The sequence below is a fragment of the Oncorhynchus mykiss genome, chromosome 17 (genome assembly GCF_013265735.2).
Source record: "Oncorhynchus mykiss isolate Arlee chromosome 17, USDA_OmykA_1.1, whole genome shotgun sequence".
In the NCBI taxonomy this organism is placed as follows: domain Eukaryota; kingdom Metazoa; phylum Chordata; class Actinopteri; order Salmoniformes; family Salmonidae; genus Oncorhynchus; species Oncorhynchus mykiss.
In genome coordinates, this window is record NC_048581.1 from 36757687 (window position 1) to 36777105 (window position 19419).

The 19419-nt window shown below is 42.4% G+C and overlaps 1 protein-coding gene across 1 annotated transcript in view; it reads left to right on the forward strand.

Moving 5' to 3' along the window:
• The window catches only part of LOC110493845 (CMP-N-acetylneuraminate-beta-galactosamide-alpha-2,3-sialyltransferase 2), a 45849-nt gene extending 33753 nt beyond the window's left edge, over positions 1-12096 (forward strand). Inside the window, exons 3-7 of the mRNA XM_021568356.2 lie at positions 6987-7180; positions 8717-8896; positions 9594-9639; positions 9725-9844; positions 10586-12096. Coding sequence (XP_021424031.1) covers positions 6987-7180; positions 8717-8896; positions 9594-9639; positions 9725-9844; positions 10586-10756 — 711 coding nt within the window. The 3' untranslated portion in view covers positions 10757-12096. The remainder of the gene's footprint in view (positions 1-6986; positions 7181-8716; positions 8897-9593; positions 9640-9724; positions 9845-10585) is intronic.
• Positions 12097-19419: the final 7323 nt, after the last annotated feature.

Here is a 19419-nt window from a genome sequence, read left to right on the forward strand (position 1 = left end):
CCTCTCCGAGTCTGTAATACCAACATGTTTTAAGCAGACCACCATAGTGCCTGTGCCCATGAACACTAAGGTAACCTTCCTAAACCACTACCGACCCGTAGCACTCACGTCTGTAGCCATGAAGTCCTTTGAAAGGCTGGACATGGCTCACATCAACACCATTATCCCAGAGACCCAAGACCCAGTCCAATTTGCATACCGCCCCAACAGATCCACAGATGATGCAATCTTTATTGCACTCCACACTGCCCTTTCCCACCTGGACAAAAGGAACACCTGTGTGAGAATGCTATTCATTAACTACAGCTCAGCCCCCAGGTGGTATGGGTAGGTCACAACACATTCGCCACGCTGATCCTCAACACAGGGGCCCCTCAGGGATGCGTGCTCAGTCCCCTCCTGTACTCCCTGTTCACTCATGACTGCACGGCCAGGCACGACTCCAACACCATCATTAAGTTTGCCGATGATCACCGACAACGATGAGAGCCTATAGGGAGGAGGTCAGAGACCGGGCCATGTGGTGCCAGGACAACAACCTCTCCCTCAACGTGATCAAGACAAAGGAGAGGATTGTGGACTACAGGAAAAGGAGGACTGAGCACACCCCCATTCTCATTGATGGGGCTTCAAGTTCCTTGGTGTCCACATCACCAACAAACTAACGTGGTCCCAGCACACCAAGACAGTCGTGAAGAGTGCATGACAAAACCTATTCCCCCTCAGGAGACTGAAAAGATTTGGCATGGGTCCTCAGATCCTCAAAAGGTTCTACAGCTGCACCATCGAGAGCAGCCTGACTGATTGCATCACTGCCTGGTATGGCAACTGCTCGGCCTCCGACCGCAAGGCACTACAGAGGGTAGTACGGCCCAGTACATCACTGGGGCCAAGCTTCCTGCCATCCAGGACATCTATATCAGGCGGTGTCAGAGGAAGGCCCTAAAAATTGTCAATGACTCCAGCCACCCTAGTCATAGACTGTTCTCTCTGCTACTGCATGACAAGCAGTCCCGGAGCGCCAAGTCTAGGTCCAAGAGGCTTGTAAACAGCTTCTACCCCCAAGCCATGAAACCCCTGAACACCTAATCAAATGGCTACCCAGACTATTTGCTATGCCCCCCCCTGACACTGCTGCTACCCTCTAGATATTAGATCATGGGAACACGAATTGAACAAATAACACAATACTAATTACATTTATTTAATACACAGTGTTATGTATCACCCAAGATCCGGTGTGAAAAAATGATTGACCCCTTTACACTCAACTGGTTGTACCACCTTTAGCCGCAATGACTGCAACCAAACGCTTCCTGTAGTTGTTGATCAGTCCCGCACATCGCTGTGGATGAAATTGGTGGTGGTAGTGTGATGGTTTGGGAATGCTTTGCTGCCTCAGGACCTGGACAACATGCCATCGTTGAAGGAACCATGAATTCTGCTCTGTATCAAATAATTTACAGGAGAATGTCAGGCAATCCATCCATGAGCTGAAGTGCCAGTGGCGATTTTAGCATGTAAATCTTGGTGGGGCAAACAAACAAAAAATGTGGGATGCATGCCAGCAAAGCCACTACACAACACTAAACAATACATTAATTGCACAATAACGGTGACAAATGGTGCCCACAAACTGTAGGGCCTACATAAAACTGTCCCAACAGCAGTCTCAACACCTTACCACTGCTACACCTGGCTTTCATCTGAGCCTTGTCTGGCATCGAAACAGTTAATTCAGCCTAATTTACTGCCTTTTAAAAAAACATAGCTGAAATGACAGACTTGCTTAAACAAATGTGGTTTCTACTGACAATTGAGATGTACAAACTATGGCATAAGGGGACGTCAATCAAAAATCCGTCATTTCGATTTAAGACAATGAGCAAGCGACGACGGACATAGTCAATAACTATTTGTTCAGCACTTTTGAAATGTACAGCGACAGAATTCAGAACATGGGCCATTCTTACAGTTTACTCCCTGTACAAGTTAGAACCGTAGGATAAATAAATGGGACATATAAACAGACAATGAAAGCTCTTACAATATTCAATGATTACATTTCTCTAAACAGGTTATAGGCGATTTGTGCACCACCAAGTTAGAACAGTAGGTGAAATTTAAGAGGTGAAAATAGACCAAATTATTAGGGTGAGGCACATTGAACGCCGTTTGGGTCTTTGCGTGTCAAAAAAGATACACGTCATATAACACTATTTGACACGTTAAATACGCTTTTAATTTGACACATCAAATAACACAATTATATTATAGAATGTTGTGCGTGCTGAATTTGCACTTGCAAGCCAAGCACCACCAATACTACCAGTAGCACTGTCAAAGCTGTAGCCAAACAAGCACAAACCAGGTCACGAATGATGTGTTTACAATAGCGCGTTGGTGAAAATAGACCAAATTATTAGGGTGAGGCACATGGGCTACTAACAGCTTACTACACAATATATACTTAGTATTACTTTCTTAGCTACAGAATAGATTTCTCCCTTGCATATTACATAATTTATGGAGCAACATACAATACATTTTTGGACTCACCTTGTGAAGGTGGCGCAGGGGTCCTTTGTGCGCAAATTTTGAAATCAAAGTCTGGCATTCTCTGAATTTATGGTGGGAACTTGGGGTGGGGGGGGAACACAACCACTCCATTGAATAGCAGGCTAATGTTAGTGGTTTCTTTGTAATGCTTGCAGTTAGCCACGGATTCCTTCCAAACGGCTCATTGTTGAATTTGCAATTGCCAACTTGTTGTGTAATCTTTATGTACAATGGCCGATGAGCACCGATACGTTTTATCTATAATTTCTCTTCATTATTTCTCTTCATATGACAAGGATTTCAAAAGGATTTGCCAGTAGATTGTCAACTTGATGACAACTGATGATGACTGCTAGCTAAGACTTTGAAAGTAAATGTTGACATGATCAGTCCAATCAAAGCTAATGTAAATATAATGTGATTTGATGTAATTCTGTGGCCAATGACCTTGAGCCTTCTTGGATGGGCACAATTTTTTTACCCCTTTTTTCTCCCCAATTTTCATGGTATCCAATTGGTAGTTAATCTTGTCTCATCGCTGCAACTCCAGTACGGACTCAGGAGTGGCGAGGGTCGAGAGCCGTGCGTCCTCCGAAACACAACTCAGCCAAGCCGCATTTCTTCTTGACACAGTGCCCACTTAACCCGGAAGCCAGCTGCACCAATGTGTCGGAGGAAACACTGTACACCTGGCGACCGTGTCAGTGTTATTAACTTAATTATTATTATTTCTTTTTTTACCTAAAAGTGTGTTGCTCAAAACAGCACTGAATGACGGGTCGCCACTGTGAAGTGCAGCTACGTCATGCAGCAAGACAATGATCCAAAACACACAAGTGCGTCTACAGAAAGCCTGAAAAGAAATGTTACGTTTTGGAATGAACCTAAACCCGACTGAGATGTTTTGGCAGGACCTGAAACGAGCTGTTCATGCTCAAAAACCCACAAATGTCGCTGAGTGGGCAAAATTTCTTCCACAGCGATGTGAAAGACTGATCAACAACTACAGGAAGCGTTTCGTTACAGTCATTGCAGCTAAAGGTGGTACAACCAGTTATTGAGAGTAAGGGGGCTATAGAGACCAACAGTGGAGGTGTCATAATACCCATTAAACCTAGCGGTCAAACAGGGAAATGGTTCCAATCGTTTTTCCACCATTCATTTTTCCCATAGGGAATTTTAGAAACTGTTTTTTTTGTGTATGTTTACCCTGTTTATCTGTCTCGGACAAGGTGACTTTTATCAATGTGCTCTAATAAGCATCAAAGTAGGCATCATGCAAGACCACAAATCCCTGCAAACTCCTGCACGTCATCTTTCGCTGACACCTTTGCTAACAGGTTTTGTGTCAATTTAAAACTTGCACAATACAGTTCACAGCATTTTCAATTTAAAGAAATGTAGCTCATTTATTCATTGTTTGACCGCTAAGTTTTATGGGTATTATGACACATACTGTGGTACTCTCTTACTTTTCGCACAGGGGCATTGGGTGTTGTTTATTAAATGAATGAAATAAGCATCAACATTTGGTTATTTGTTCACTCAGTTTCCCTTTATTTAATATTAGGTTTTGGTTGAAGATCTGATTTAAATTCAGTTTTAAAAAAATATGCAAGACTAGAGAAAATCTGAAAGGAGGCAAATATTTTTTTTATTGCACTGCATGTCCTGTTCACCACCATTCAATAATCAGTCATTTGAATAAAATCAAGACATGTGGCCAGCAAAAATTTGCTGACATGCATGAGAAATGTGTGTATTCCCACACATACTCATCTGTTATCATTTTATTCCTATGAGGGACTTAGTAGTCCTACTCTTATCTCTCAAGCATGCTGCAAATATCAATGTTTGAAGTCAACATTTTCTTCCGTGGCAAACGTCCAGTACATCTGGAAAAGACAGCCTCTGTGCTACACAGTGAAAACTAAATGTGCTCTGTTACTACCATCCTTCCATGGCCAAATGTCATTAAAACCTACTGCGGTGGATTCCATGCACTGTAATCGTCAGGGTGATTACTTTCCAAAAGAAACTCCCTGAAGGGACTGAGCAAAGAAAGGAGAACTCGCCATCCATAAACCGTTCACCAGTCTGAGCATGTTTCAATATGTTTTATTTAAAGATAATTTGAGGCATTCAAGGTTTCGAAAGCAACACTAAAATAAGCTTGGCATTGTGATGGCTCCCGTGGCACTGAAAAGCAGTGGTCAGGACATACACACACTGTGTTGCCATAGTTGGTCTGATAAGAATGCCATGCCAGTGTACAGTTGAAGTCAGAAGTTTACATACACCTTAGCCAAATATATTTTACTCAGTTTTTCACAATTCCTAACATTTAATCCAAGTAAAAATTCCCTGTTTTAGGTCAGTTAGGTTCACCACTTTATTTTAAGAATGTGAAATGTCTAATGTCTGAATGGTAGTAGAGATAATTATTTATTTCAGCTTTAATTTCTTTCACCACAGTGGGTCAGAAGTTTACATACACTCAATTAGTATTTGGTAGCATTGCCTTTAAATTGTTTAACTTGGGTCAAACATTTCGGGTAGCCTTCCACAACCTTCCCACAATAAGTTGGGTGAATTTTGGCCCATTCCTCTTGACAGAGCTGGTGTAATGAGCCTCCTTGCTCGCACACGCTTTTTCAGTTCTGCCCACACATTTTCTATAGGATTGAGGCTTTAAGCCATTTTGCCACAACTTTGGAAGTATGCTTGGGGTCATTGTCCATTTGGAAGACCCACCAAGGTTTAACTTCCTGACTGATGTCTTAAGATGTTGCTTCAATATATCCACATCATTTTTCCTCCTCATGATGCAATCTATTTTGTGAAGTTCACCAGTCCCTCCTGCAGCAAAGCATCCCACAACATGATGCTGCCACCCCCTAGCTTCACGGTTTTACCTTGTGTTCTTCGGCTTGCAAGCCTCCCCCTTTTTCCTCCAAACATAACGACGGTCATTATGGCCAAACAGTTCTATTTTTGTTTCATCAGACCAGATGACATTTCTCCAAAAAGTACGATCTTTGTCCCCATGTGCAGTTGCAAACCGTAGTCTGGCTTTTTTATGGCGGTTTTGGAGCAGTGGCTTCTTCCTTGCTGATCAGCATTTCAGGTTATGTCGATATAGGACTCGTTTTACTGTGGATATAGATACTGTTGTACCTGTTTCCTCCAGCATCTTCACAAGGTCCTTTGCTGTTATTTTGGGATTTATTTGCACTTTTAGCACCATAGTACGTTAATCTCTAGGAGACCGAAAGCGTGACCTTCCTAAGCGGTATGACGCCTGCGTGGTCCCATGGTGTTTATACTTGCGTACTATTGTTTGTACAGATGAACACGGTACCTTCAGGCATTTGGAAATTGCTCCCAAGGATGAACCAGACTTGGAGGTCTACAATTTTTGGAGGTCTTGGCTGATTTCTTTTGATTTTCCCATGATGTCAAGCAAAAAGGCACTGAGTTTGAAGGTAGGCCTTGAAATACGTCCACAGTTACATTTCCAATTGATTCATTATGTCAATTAGCCTATCAGAAGCTTCTAAAGCCATGACATCATTTTCTGGAATTTTCCAAGCTGTTTAAAAGGCACAGTCAACTTAGTGTATGTAAACTTCTGACCCATATGATTTGTGATACAGTGAATTCTAAGTGAAATAATCCATTTTAACAATTATTAGAAAAATTACTTGTGTCATGCACAAAGTAGATGTCCTAACCGACTTGCCAAAACTATAGTTTTTAAAAAATTAGTATTATTATTATTATTTTTTACCCCCTTTTCTCCCCAATTTCGTGATATCCAATTGTTAGTAGCTACTTTCTTGTCTCATCGTTACAACTCCCGTACGGGAGAGACGAAGGTCGAAAGCCATGCGTCCTCCGAAACACTACCCAACCAAGCCGCACTGCTTCTTAACACAGCGCACATCCAACCCGGAAGCCAGCCGCACCAATGTGTCAGAGGAAACACTGTGCACCTGGCGACCTGGTTAGCGCGCACTGCGCCCGGCCCGCCACAGGGGTCGCTATTGCGCGATGAGACAAGGATATCCCTACCGGCCAAACTCTCCCTAACCCGGACGACGCAAGGCCAATTGTGCGTTGCCCCACGGACCTCCCCGTCACGGCCGGCTGTGACAGAGCCTTGGCGCGAACCCAGAGTCTCTGGTGGGTTGGATGTGCCCTAGGCCACTGCGCCACCCGGGAGGCCCAAACTATAGTTTGTTAACAAGAATTTTGTGGAGCAAAACTAGTTTTAATGACTCCAACCTAAGTGTATGTGAACTTCCGACTTCAACTGTATATATTGCCCTGTTTTTCTTTGTTTGCCAAATGTGACCTCAGGCTTTAGTCCTGTGAGATATCATTGTCACCCCACACCTAAAGTGAATTTTAAACATTCCCATCAGGCTTTGCAGCGGTCTACCGATGAGCGGACGATATATGACGTGATCCAGAAGATGTTCCAGGTCATCGCTCCCCCTGTCGTGGATGTCCAACCCAAACAAGCTCAGTGCAGGAAGTGTGCAGTGGTGGGGAACTCAGGAAACCTGCTCGGCTCTCAATACGGCTCCTTGATAGACTCACATAACCGTGTCATAAGGTATGACCTAACTAGTTTTTTAAACTCTGCTACTGCTCTGTTCAATCGTTGGGCATGTTTTGAGTTCAACAACATTACATTCAAAAAGATGTATGTAAAACATTTTCAGAGACAGCAATGTATGTATGCATTAATTAATCATTTATACAATCATACAATTAATTTGACTTTCGTAAAAACAATAACCACATAACGGTAATCATTTATTTGAATGATACATCTCTTGATAAGCAGGGTAAATCATGATGTAGCCTAGGCCTATTCACAATACAGGTGAATGCATATTCAATAGGAGTGTGCATGTATTGAACTAATTTTGGCTGATTTCATGGGGGAACAGTTGACAAGCAATCTGTTTCCCTTCTATTTGGGACTTAATTTATTGCACTGATCAACAGCATTTGCATAGAAATAGCTTATTTTAAAGAAGTGTGCACTGTCTCTATAACCAGTAATGACATCATTCATGAGGCAATAGGGGTGGAGGCGGCCCATCAGAGCCCTACACACACCGTTTCAGTTCGCTGAGGGAATAGATAGTCTTTTGGAGAGAAGTTAGAGACCAAGTGAATGAATTATGTTTTGGTAGCGATCAGCTTTGAAATCCAACATTTTGCGTTATGGTTTGCACACAAAGTACTAGGGTAGTGTATTGACGTTACAGTAGCTTAAGCTGTAAGCTAGCAAGAAAAGTTGGCCTGACAGAGCTGGAAGCTACCGGTATCTTGCATTGTAACGTGTTCTAGCCTATATGGACATTGTTTTATAAACAGTAGTTAACAGTTTTAAGATGCCGTGTCGCATTATTGAAGTGTATTCACTTTGGTTCAGCATGAGTGAGAAGCTAACATGATACAGCCTAGACTCCCAGTGCAGGCTAGGTGCGCTGTAGACAGACTTGATCCGTGAGACACATTTGACAGAGGTACCTAAAGTAACACAAATATTAGTACCGAACCGGTTTTCATGTTCTAGTATGAAAAAGCACCGACGTATCGGTATACCGTGCAACACTAGACCCAACACAACCAATCCATCAGTCAAAACAACCATTAAATAACCTTAACTACTTCTATGCAAATACATAGTCCAAACGAGCATGATTATCACATCATGGCCATTACCACAGTAAATTGGCCTTAACACCAACAGTCTAAAAGGCGTGGAGGTGGCATTACACAACCCCACCATGATCCAAACAACCCACAACCATTCACCTTGGCAGGATTAGGCATACTGAGCCTGAGGAACCAGTGACCAGGCTTCAGTTCCAGACAATCGTCAAACCACCTGACCCAATTACCATATCCCCTGAAACCAGTAAGGCATGCCAGATGAGCTCAATTAAGACTATACTTAGTTAAATCAGGTTGACTGTTTGGAAAGAATTCACACATACACTACAGCCCAGTAGCTGCAGGGCTACCATGTTAAATCTAATTCAGTGTCTGATTGTTGCCTCGCACGCGACATCGGCACAGATTGGTTCATGACCTGCCTGTGAACTGAAACAATGGTTCTCTCTTCGCTGTAAAGGATGAATAAAGCCACCACAGCAGGGTTTGAAGCCGACGTGGGCAACAGAACGACGCACCACTTCATGTACCCTGAGAGTGCAGTGGACATCGCCCCTGGGGTCCACCTAGTTCTGCTGCCCTTTAAACTCCGTGATCTACAGTGGGTGGCCAGTGCCCTTTCGACGGGAGAGATCAAAACGTAGGTCCACTCTTTGCCAATCCCAAGCTTTTCACTGTCACTCCCAAATGTACAACTACTGACGACAACCACACAATACTGACCACAACTACTGACGACAACCACACAATACTGACCACAATTACTGACTACAAACACACATCTACCGACCACAACAACACTTGTCAAAGCACTCAACTGACTAATGCATGGTATGGGTCTGACTGACTACAACAGATGGCGTAATTCATTGTTGAGCTTTTTGACCTTGTCGTAGCCTGTTTTTGATGTGACTGTTGTCTTTGTCTATACATTGACATTTTAGCCATTTAGCAGATGCTCTTATCCAGAGCAGCTTACAGTTAGTGCATTCGTCTTAAGATAGCTAGGTGGGACAACCACATATCACAGTGTGAGTGGGAGCTGCCCTCCCGAAGGGGTGGAAGGGCCAAGAGACCAGAGGTGGCAGAACGAAGTACTCGGATTGGGGTGTAGGTTTTAAGCAGAGCCTGAATGTAGGGAGGGACGTTTCCTCTTGCTGCTCCCTAGGCAAGTACAATGGTCTTTTAGTCTATATTTAGAAGGTTCATGTTTTTATCGTGACAATGTTTTGCCTCTTGGCTAGGCCGTCATTATAAACAAGAACTGGTTTTCAACTGACCCACCTTGTTTAATAAAGGTCAAATAAAATAGTTGTCTTCCCTGCATGTTTCTTCAGGACATACATGAGGGTGAAAGGTCGGGTACAGGCTGACAAGGACAGGGTAAGGCTTATCATGGTGGGCAAAACTATTGAATGAATGTTGATTCGTTTTGTGTGTTAAAGCCTAATCACCCTCTCGTTTGCAGGTTATAGTGGTGAATCCAGCGTTCTTTAAGTACACCCACGACCGGTGGACAGAGCGCCATGGCAGATACCCTTCCACGGGCATGCTGGCAGTTATATTTGCCCTTCACATCTGCGATGAGGTGAGTATCCTTTGACATCAATAGGGGTTTTTCCATAGCAGCATCAGTGTCTCGCCAGTGATTATGTTAATGTAAGCTCTAGTGTCATTTTTTGGGGGGAACTGTGTTTCCATAACCAGGGCTGACACTGAGGACTTGTGAAGAGCAGAATCAACAACCTTTGCAATATCAACACAGTTACTTTGTGAGATGGTGTTAACCGTGGAAGGTTTTGCTCCTCTGGTCTAAAAAAAAATATATCCCAATGCCCCAGTGATTGGGAACATTGCCTTTGTGTAACCCAGGTGTCCTGGCTAAATTCCCAATCTGGCCCTCATAACATCATGGCCACCTAATCATCCCCAGCTTCCAATTGGCTCATTCATCCACCCTCCTCTCCCCTGTAACTATTCCCCAGGTCGTTGCTGTAATTGTGAATGTGTTCTCAGTCAACTTAACCTGGGGGGAAAAAAGAAGAAGTTCATACTAAGCCATTGTTATGTAAATGCAAGCTGAAAAGTATATTTAGCCTCGCCTTGTCAGAACAGGTCCACTGAGGCCATAGTCCAGTGAATCACTTGAGCTGCGACATAGATGTGGAAACGGTCAGATTTTGTTTTGGGGGGGGGGGGGGGGGGGGGGGGGGGGGGGGGGGGTAAATTCTCAGTGGAAATGGACTTCTCTTTAGTATCACAAGCCTGGCTGAAAGTAAACAGAATGCTAATAACACTAGTAATGCTAAACATTGCCGTCCTTCTCCAGGTGTCTGTGTTTGGCTATGGAGCTGACCAACAGGGGAACTGGCACCACTACTGGGAGGACAACCAGTACGCTGGTGCGTTTAGGAAAACTGGGGTGCACAATGCTGATTTTGAGACGGAGGTTATCCAAAAGCTGGACACAGAGGGCAAAATTAAGCTGCACAAGAGATGAGAATGAGCTAGGGTGGTGTGTACAGGACGAAGCCATTAGTGTTGGGTGTGGTGGTCAGAGACCGTCAAAGAGGGACATGAATCCTGGTCTCTGAAACTAGCACTGTGAGCTACACATACAACCAAAACCACAAACATAAGTCCTCAGACCAAAACAAGAACTTGAATCATGTCATTTGAGCATGCACTGCATGTCAACAGCATAATAAATGGCTGAAAATACATTTTAACAGGGACGGATAACCTCCACACATGCACGTTTTAGACAGATCATTAAAACGAACATAGAAAGTATGCGGAGCGGCTTACGCTGAGCCAGCTTATTTAGTTTCTTCCCTGTTCTGTACGTGTCGGCATGCTGCACCGAACTAGCCTTATACTGAAGAACCCTTCAAGAACCTGAGAGCCTTTGACTGAAGGGGTAAACCACAGAATCCGCATTAAGGACAGAAGAAGCCCTGTGTTGCAAGGGTGTAAAAACCACATCTGCGCGTATTTTTCTTTGTGAGGATGGAAAAGGGCACAGTTAGAGTTAGAGAATTTATACTGCATTGGAACTATAAGGATTGGTTTAATGTCTCTGTAGAAACAGTTTTGAGCTGCCATAGTAGTCAATGAAACCATATTAATGTACAGCTTTCACACCCAATTATGTTGCCTATTATTATGTTGCTCTGAACTTGATCTAATAACATGTTTTAGATTATGGAAATGTCACTTGTGTTGCCATCCCAAGGAATACAAATATTGAACGCTGTGTATGGAGGGAACACACGATGTGGTCATTAACAGTCTGCTTAATGTTGCACTATGATACCACATTCTTGTTTGGGGGGGATGCGGGGCGGGCTAGCCAGATGTCTGATTAATTTCTAAAAAAGAATGAACACTTCAATAAGAGCGATTCCAGTGATGTGCCTTCTGAGCCAGTTTAACAGGGAGTTTTGATAACTTTTTTTTTATACGGATGTATGAACCTTTGTGTCAAAGACTGAGTCCCGCTGTTATTAGAGTTATGATCTATGACCACTGATAAGACAGTTGTGACCCGATGAGTAACAATTAACACCTTCAATTAAAACCAGAAACAATGAATGCAACTTTAATATCATCATTAACTAAACATTAAGTTTGTTTGTTTCAAAGTCGGCTCCTATTTTAAATAAAATCTCAAAACCATTTAGGATTTTTAAAACAAAAGTAGATTGGTACCCAATACAATACTTTTAATAAAACATAAGAAACCATACCTTTTTTGTATTTGTGAGTATGTGTGTGATTGACTATGATGAACCTGTGGTGTCTTTAAAAACATTAAATAAAAGCATACTGAACAATCACCACACCGCCTCCCTTTTTAATTTAGAAACGGATTGAATCCTGGCCTACGTTTTTATAACAACGTGAAATGCTTGTGTAGGTAAATACAGTGACCCCTTTGACTGGCAGTGTAATTTGACACAATATCTTTGGGCAAAACTTGACTTGTTACAAAGGCTGTGTAGTGTGTGCAACTACTATTCCACCCCCCCACGTTGGGTTTCTGGGATAGTTATATCACATGATATCCTGTACAAAAGGGAATCTTTAGGTTGGACTAGACCCGCAATACTTGTCTGTCCATCTTTCTTTCCATTGTTTTCTTTCCTAAGTAACTTTGCTCTCCCTCACATTGTTCACTGTGCTCATGGAGACTGAATGGAACACGGGCCAAGATTGAATCAGATCGAGCGCATAGCAGATGTTTTGGAGGTGTTAGAAGTGTAACTGAGTATGACCTGACATATCGTGAGCGGCTGCTCTTGTGCGTCACAGACCGCTCCCTTATTATCCCTACCGCATTAGTTCAAAGTGGTGCTAGAAAGTGTAGGCTCTATCGATTTTAGAAATAATAACTCTCACAAGTCAAACCATTGATGTTAGGCTAATGCATGTTTTTTATGTTGGGGCCCTATTCAATCCATAGCGCTGAAGACCTGCTTTTATAGCTCGAAGACCTGCTTTTATTGACAATAAAAGGCAATGTTCCCACGGTCGCGGAGATTGCATTCACGGTAAATGCTGCATATGTCGGCTCAATCAGAAATGACCTTTACATTTTAACGCTGATCATCTGCGATACGGATTGAATCCAATCCATAATGTAGATGGGGGGGGTTTATGGCCTATCAGCAGGTCTCTAAAGTGCAATGAAATATGTTTCTGTGTGCGACCAAGAGTTTTATTTCTGGAGCACTGTGAGACTATGAAAACAAATCTCCCAGATAATAATTGTTTAAATGTTAAGGCTTCGCAGTAGCGTTGTTCCCGAGTGCCCTAGATAACAAAGTGAGTGCAGATTCGATAGCGTCATGGTTGCACCATTACCACAGTGAAAACTTGCTTCTGGCCAAACCAGTTTAAAAGATCTGACCCATATTATTACCGGTGCAACATTTTTATCTTCTTTTAGTGGATTGCTGGGGCGCTCCTAACTGTTTTGAGTTGAGAGCACCAGTGCTACCAATTGTTTTATTTTATTTAGAGCCCTGCCTATCTGTCCAATTCGCAGTGGTGGATAAAGTGCCCAACTGTCATACTTGAGTTAAAATACCTTAATAGAAAATGACTCAAGTAAAAGTCACCCAGTCAAATTTGAGTAGAACTTGAGTAAAATTCTAAAAGTATTTGGTTTAAAATATACTTAAGTATCAAAAGTATAAATCATTTCAAATTCCTTATATTAAACAAACCAGACAGAACCTTTTTCTTTTTTTCTTTTTATTGACGGATAGCCAGGGGCACACTCCAACACTCAGACATAATTTACAAACAAAGCATGCGTGTTTAGTGAGTCCGCCAGATCAGAGGCAGTAGGGAGGACCAGGATGTTCGGTTGATAAGTGCTTGAATTGTACTATTTTCCTGTCCTGCTAAGCATTCAAAATGTAACAAGTACTTTTGGGTGTCAAGGAAAATGTATGGAGTGAAAGACCCATATTACGGGTGCACATTTTTTATCTTCCTATAGTGAATCACCGGGACCACATTTGACATTCATAAACCAAGTTCAGCGTTATAGCGCAATAGAAATTTAAAGGCAATGTTACGGCATTAGAAGAGACTGCATTCATGGTAAACGCTGCATTTGTCGGCTTAATCATAAATGACCTTTACATTTCAATCGCACGATAACACTGAACTTCTGTGATCCAGATTTAATGAAGCCCTGAATCTAGCCCAAGGTCTGGTCGGAACCAATTCCAGCTGTCCCGCTGTCCAGACTGCTGCATGAACCTTTCGCCTTGTTTCGCAAACTGACAAGTTTCTATTTTGGATGGCCATCTCCTAACTCAATCAGGATATTATTCTGTTAATTATTACGCAGATACTCAAGCTAACAGGAAAAGAAAACTTATGATTTTGAACAGGAATTCCCGTGGGCCATCACATTTACTGTAAATCACATTAGTTGGAGACCATTTGGATTTTGACAAAGAGACAATAAATTATGATTCTGGATGTAACAACAGTAAAAGTCTTTAAGGTCCCAGTGTTTGGTACAGCTGTGACAGCGTGTTGGTTTCGAAACAACATTGACCCCCCTGGCTCTGTAAAGGGGGCATTTTGACTAGTTAACCCTGGGATTAGTTAACCGCATGGCAAGCGGTACCGGAGTGCCAAGTCTGGGACCAAAAGGCACCTGAACAGCTTCTACCCCCAAGCCATAAGACTGCTGAAGAGTTATTCAAATGGCTACCTGGACAATTTATATTGACCCCCTTATTATTTATTTCTCTTAAAACCTCTTAAGGATCTGACCCTTTAAAATAAAAAATAATTGCCTAAAATGACATACCCAAATCTAACTGCCTGTAGGTCAGGACCTGAAGCAAGGATATGCATATTCTTGATACCATTTGAAAGGAAACACTTTTAAGTCTGTGGAAATGTGAAATTAATGTAGGAGAATATAACACATTAGAGCTGGTAAAAGATAATACAAGGAAAAAAAACATGATTTTTTAATGATTTTTTTAAATAATTTTTGAAATGCAAGGAATGGTCACAATGTAATGATGGCGCCGGAGAAGACAGCTGATGTTTTATGTGTCCCCAACCAAATGTGATTTTTTTGTTTGTTTCATAATTTTTGTACATAATGTTGCCGCTACCGTCTCTTATGACCGAAAAATAAATAACTTCTGGACATCAGGACTGCGATTACTCAACACGGACTGGCAGAATACTTTTTTTCCTTTAACGAGTCTGACGAGCACGACGTGAATGATATACTGCTCTCCCGGGAACAGGCCCAGATTCCCGTGATTTGCATGGAGAAAAAGGGGCCAAAGGACGGGCTGCCTTCTGAGAATTTGTAGACAATCGAATAAACACGCACTTCCTTCCATTCTACTAGCAAACATACAATCTTTGGAAAATAAAATAGATGAAGATTAAAGAAGATTAAACTACCAACGCGACATTCAAAACTGTATCTTATGCTTCACGAGACATGGCTGAATGACGACACTATCAACATACAGCTGGCTGGTTATACGTTGCACCGGCAGGATAGAACAGCGGCATCAGGTGAGACAAGGTGCGGCAAACTATTTATTTTTGTAAATATCAGCTGGTGCACAATATTTAAGGAAGTCTTAAGCTATTGCTTGCCTGAGGTAGAGTATCTCATGATAAGCTGTAGACTACACTATCTACCTAGAGAGTTTTCATCTGTATTTTTCGTAGCTGTTTTACATACCACCACAGACAGAGGCTAGCACTAAGACCGCATAGGATGAGCTGTATTCCGCCATAAGCAAACAAGAAAATGCTCACCCAGAGGCAGCACTCTAAGTAGCCGGGGACCTTAATGCAAGGAAACTTAAATCCATTTGACCAAATTTCTATCAGCATGTTAAATTGTATTTTTATTTTTATTTCATCGTTATTTAACCAGGTAGGCTAGTTGAGAACAAGTTCTCATTTACAACTGCGACCTGGCCAAGATAAAGCATGGCAGTGTGAACAGACAACAACACAGAGTTACACATGGAGTAAACAATAAACAAGTCAATAACACAGTAGAAAAAAAGAAAAAAAGACTATACATTGTGTGCAAAAGGTATGATAGGTAGGTAGGTGAATAATTACAATTTTGCAGATTAACACTGGAGTGATAAATGATCAGATGGTCATGTGCAGGTAGAGATACTGGTGTGCAAAAGAGCAGAAAAGTAAATAAATAAAAACAGTATGGGGATGAGGTAGGTAAATTGGGTGGGCTATTGTGCAACCAGAAGAAAAAAAACTCTGGACCACCTTTACTCCACACACAGAGACGCATACAAAGCTCTCCCTCGCCCTCCATTAGGCAAATCTGACCATAATTATATCCTCCTGATTCCTGCTTACAAGCAAAAATTAAAGCAGGAAGCACCAGCAACTAGATCAATAAAAAAGTGGTCAGTTAAAGCAGATGCTAAGCTACAGGACTGTTTTGCTAGCACAGACTGGAATATGTTCCTGGCTTCCTCCGATGGCATTGAGGAGTACACCACATTGGCTTCATCAATACGTAAGTGCATCGATGACGTCGCCCCCACAGTGACCGCACGTACATACCCCAACCAGAAGCTATGGATTACAGGCAACATCCGCACTGCATTACAGGCTAGAGCTGCCGCTTTCAAATCCTGCTATGTCCTCCGAAGGACCATCAAACAGGCAAAGTGTCAATACAGGACTAAGATCGAATTGTACTACACCAGCTCTGATGCTCGTCGGATGTGGCACAGCTTGCAAACCATTACAGATTATAAAGGGAAGCACAGTCGAGAGCTGCCCAGTGACACGAGCCTACCAGATGAGCTAAACTACTTCTATGCTTGCTTCGAGGCAAATAATACTGAAACATGCATGAGAGCACCAGTTGTTCCGGAAGACTATGTGATCATACTCTCCGCAGCTGATGTGAGTAAGACCTTTTAAACAGGTCAACATTCACAAGGCTGCAGGGCCAGATGAATTACCAGGACGTGTACTGCGAGCATGCGCTGACCAACTGCCAAGTGTCTTCACTGACATCTTCAACTTCTCCCTGTCCGAGTCTGTAATACCAACATGTTTTAAGCAGACCACCATAGTCCCTGTGCTTAAGAACAATAAGATAACATGCCTAAATGACTACCGACCCTTAGTACTCACGTCTGTAGCCATGAAGTGCTTTGAAAGGCTGGACATGGCTCACATCAACACCATTATCCCAGAAACCCTAGACCCAGTCCAATCTGCATACCGCCCCAACATATCCACAGATGATGCAATCTCTATTACACTCCACACTGCCGTTTCCCGCCTGGACAAAAGGAACACCAATGTGAGAATGTTATTCATTGACTACAGCTCAGCGTTCAACACCATAGTGCCCTCAAAGCTCATCAATAAGCTAAGGACCCTGGGATTAAACACCTCCATCTGCAACTGAATCCTGGACTTCCTGACGGGCCGCCTCCAGGTAGTAAGGGTAGGTAACAACACATCCGCCATGCTGATCCTCAACACATGGGCCCCTCAGGGGTGCGTGCTCAGTCCCCTCCTGTGCTCCCTGTTTACTCATGACTGCACGGCCAGGCATGACTCCAACACCATCATTAAGTTTGCAGATGACACAAAAGTGATAGGTCTGATCACCGACAACAATGAGACAGCCTATAGGGTGGAAGTCAGAGACCTGGCCATGTGGTGCCAGGACAACTCAAGGTGATCAAGACAAAGGTGATGATTGTGGACTACAGGAAAAGGAGGACAGAGCACACATCCATTCTCATCAACGGGGCTGTAATGGAGCAGGTTGAGAGCTTCAAGTTCCTTGGTGTCCACATCACCAACAAACTAACATGGTCTAAGCACACCAAGACAGTCGTGAAGAGGACACAACTGTTTTCTCTGCTACTGCACGGCAAGTGGTACCGGAGCGCCAAGTCTAGGTCCAAGAGGCTTCTAACAGCTTCTACCCCCAAGCCATAAGACTCCTGAACATCTAATCAAATGGTTACCCAGACTATTTGCATTGTCCCAACCCCCCCCCCCCCCCCCTCCTCTTTTACACCGCTGCTACTCTCGGTTGTTATCTATGCATAGTTACTTTAATAACTCTACCTACATGTACATATAACCTCAACCAACCGGTGCCCCAGCACATTGACTCTGTACCAGTATCCCCCTATCTATCGTCACGCTATTGTTATTTTACTGCTGCTTTTTAATTACTTGTTACTTTTATTTGTTATTCTTATCCGTATTTTTTTAAACTGCATTGTTTGTTAGGGTCTCTTAAGTAAGCGATTCACTGTAAGGTCTACACTTGTTGTATTCACATGTGCGAAAAGTCCAATTGGATTTGAATGTAATATTCCAGGTTAGGTGCAATTTCGATTTGGGCCACTAGATGGAAGCAGGTTATGTGCAAGGTTTTAGACTGATCCATTGAACCATTGCATTTCTGTTCAAAATGTTGTATCAAGTCTGCCCAAATGTGCCTAATTGGATTATTGATACATTTTCAAGTTCATAACTGTGCACTCCTCAAACAATAGCATGGTATTCTTTCACTGTAATAGCTACTGTAAATGGGACAGTGCAGTTAGACTAACAAGAATGTAAGCTTTCCGCCCATATCAGTTATGTCTAGATATGTCGGGAGCCGCCATCAGTAATACCCATATAGAACTGTCACTTTAGTGTTTGTTTCTTTCAATTTGCATTATTCCATTCCTTTTACCTTTCTTTAAACTGTTATGTCCGTATACTTGTTCCTGAAGGTTGTTAGCATTAATGGATCATATTAGGCTAACGTTGTGCAATAATTTAGGACATGTAGCCTTCATTATGGAACTCACATACTAGGCTAAACCTTGAGCCTGGCGCACGGTTCGCAACGACTGGACCATTGTCAGTTCCATGATTAGTGAGGATTAGGGTAGATTTATAGGACTATGTTTTTTCCGCCTTCCAATATTTCATGAATTGAACTTGAATATGACAACTTTTAGGATGAATCAAACCTCAAACGTATTTTTATTATTAATCAATATATTTTGTGCGTAAAACTCTCCAAACTAGTTTTTTTTTTAAAATGATTCACAGATTTCCTAACCCAGAAATGTGCCTAAATAATTTACAAGATCATAGTATTTCAGCGCTTTAATTCAATTTATTCAACGCGTGCAAGAGAACCACGCTTGCAAAGCCTGGTGCGCACCTGAATAAGGTAAGTCTGAATACCAACTACTGAGATGTGCGTTGGAAAGGCGTGCGTAGCAAAGGCATACATTTCTTAAATCTGAATCGGGCCCCAAGAACCTAGTCTGCAGGCGCCTTTAACTCTAAACTTAAATTTTAAAAAACGTCATGATTTTTTGCAGCTGGCCCATCTTGCAGAAATCCCTCAGTTCTGCCTCAAGGACAAGACTCATCCCAATAAACGTCAATCTAGCAAATAATTAAGAATATCTGTGCAAATGGACCAATTAAGCAAGTGTTGTAATGTATTGTATTTTGCCACAGTGTGATCGTGAGAGCTTCATATTGTGGCTCCGCATGTGTGAAGTTTGTTTTCCAGACATTAGTGCCTGCTGTTTTGTTTTTGTTTCTCTCTCAGAGACGAGGTGGGCAAGACAG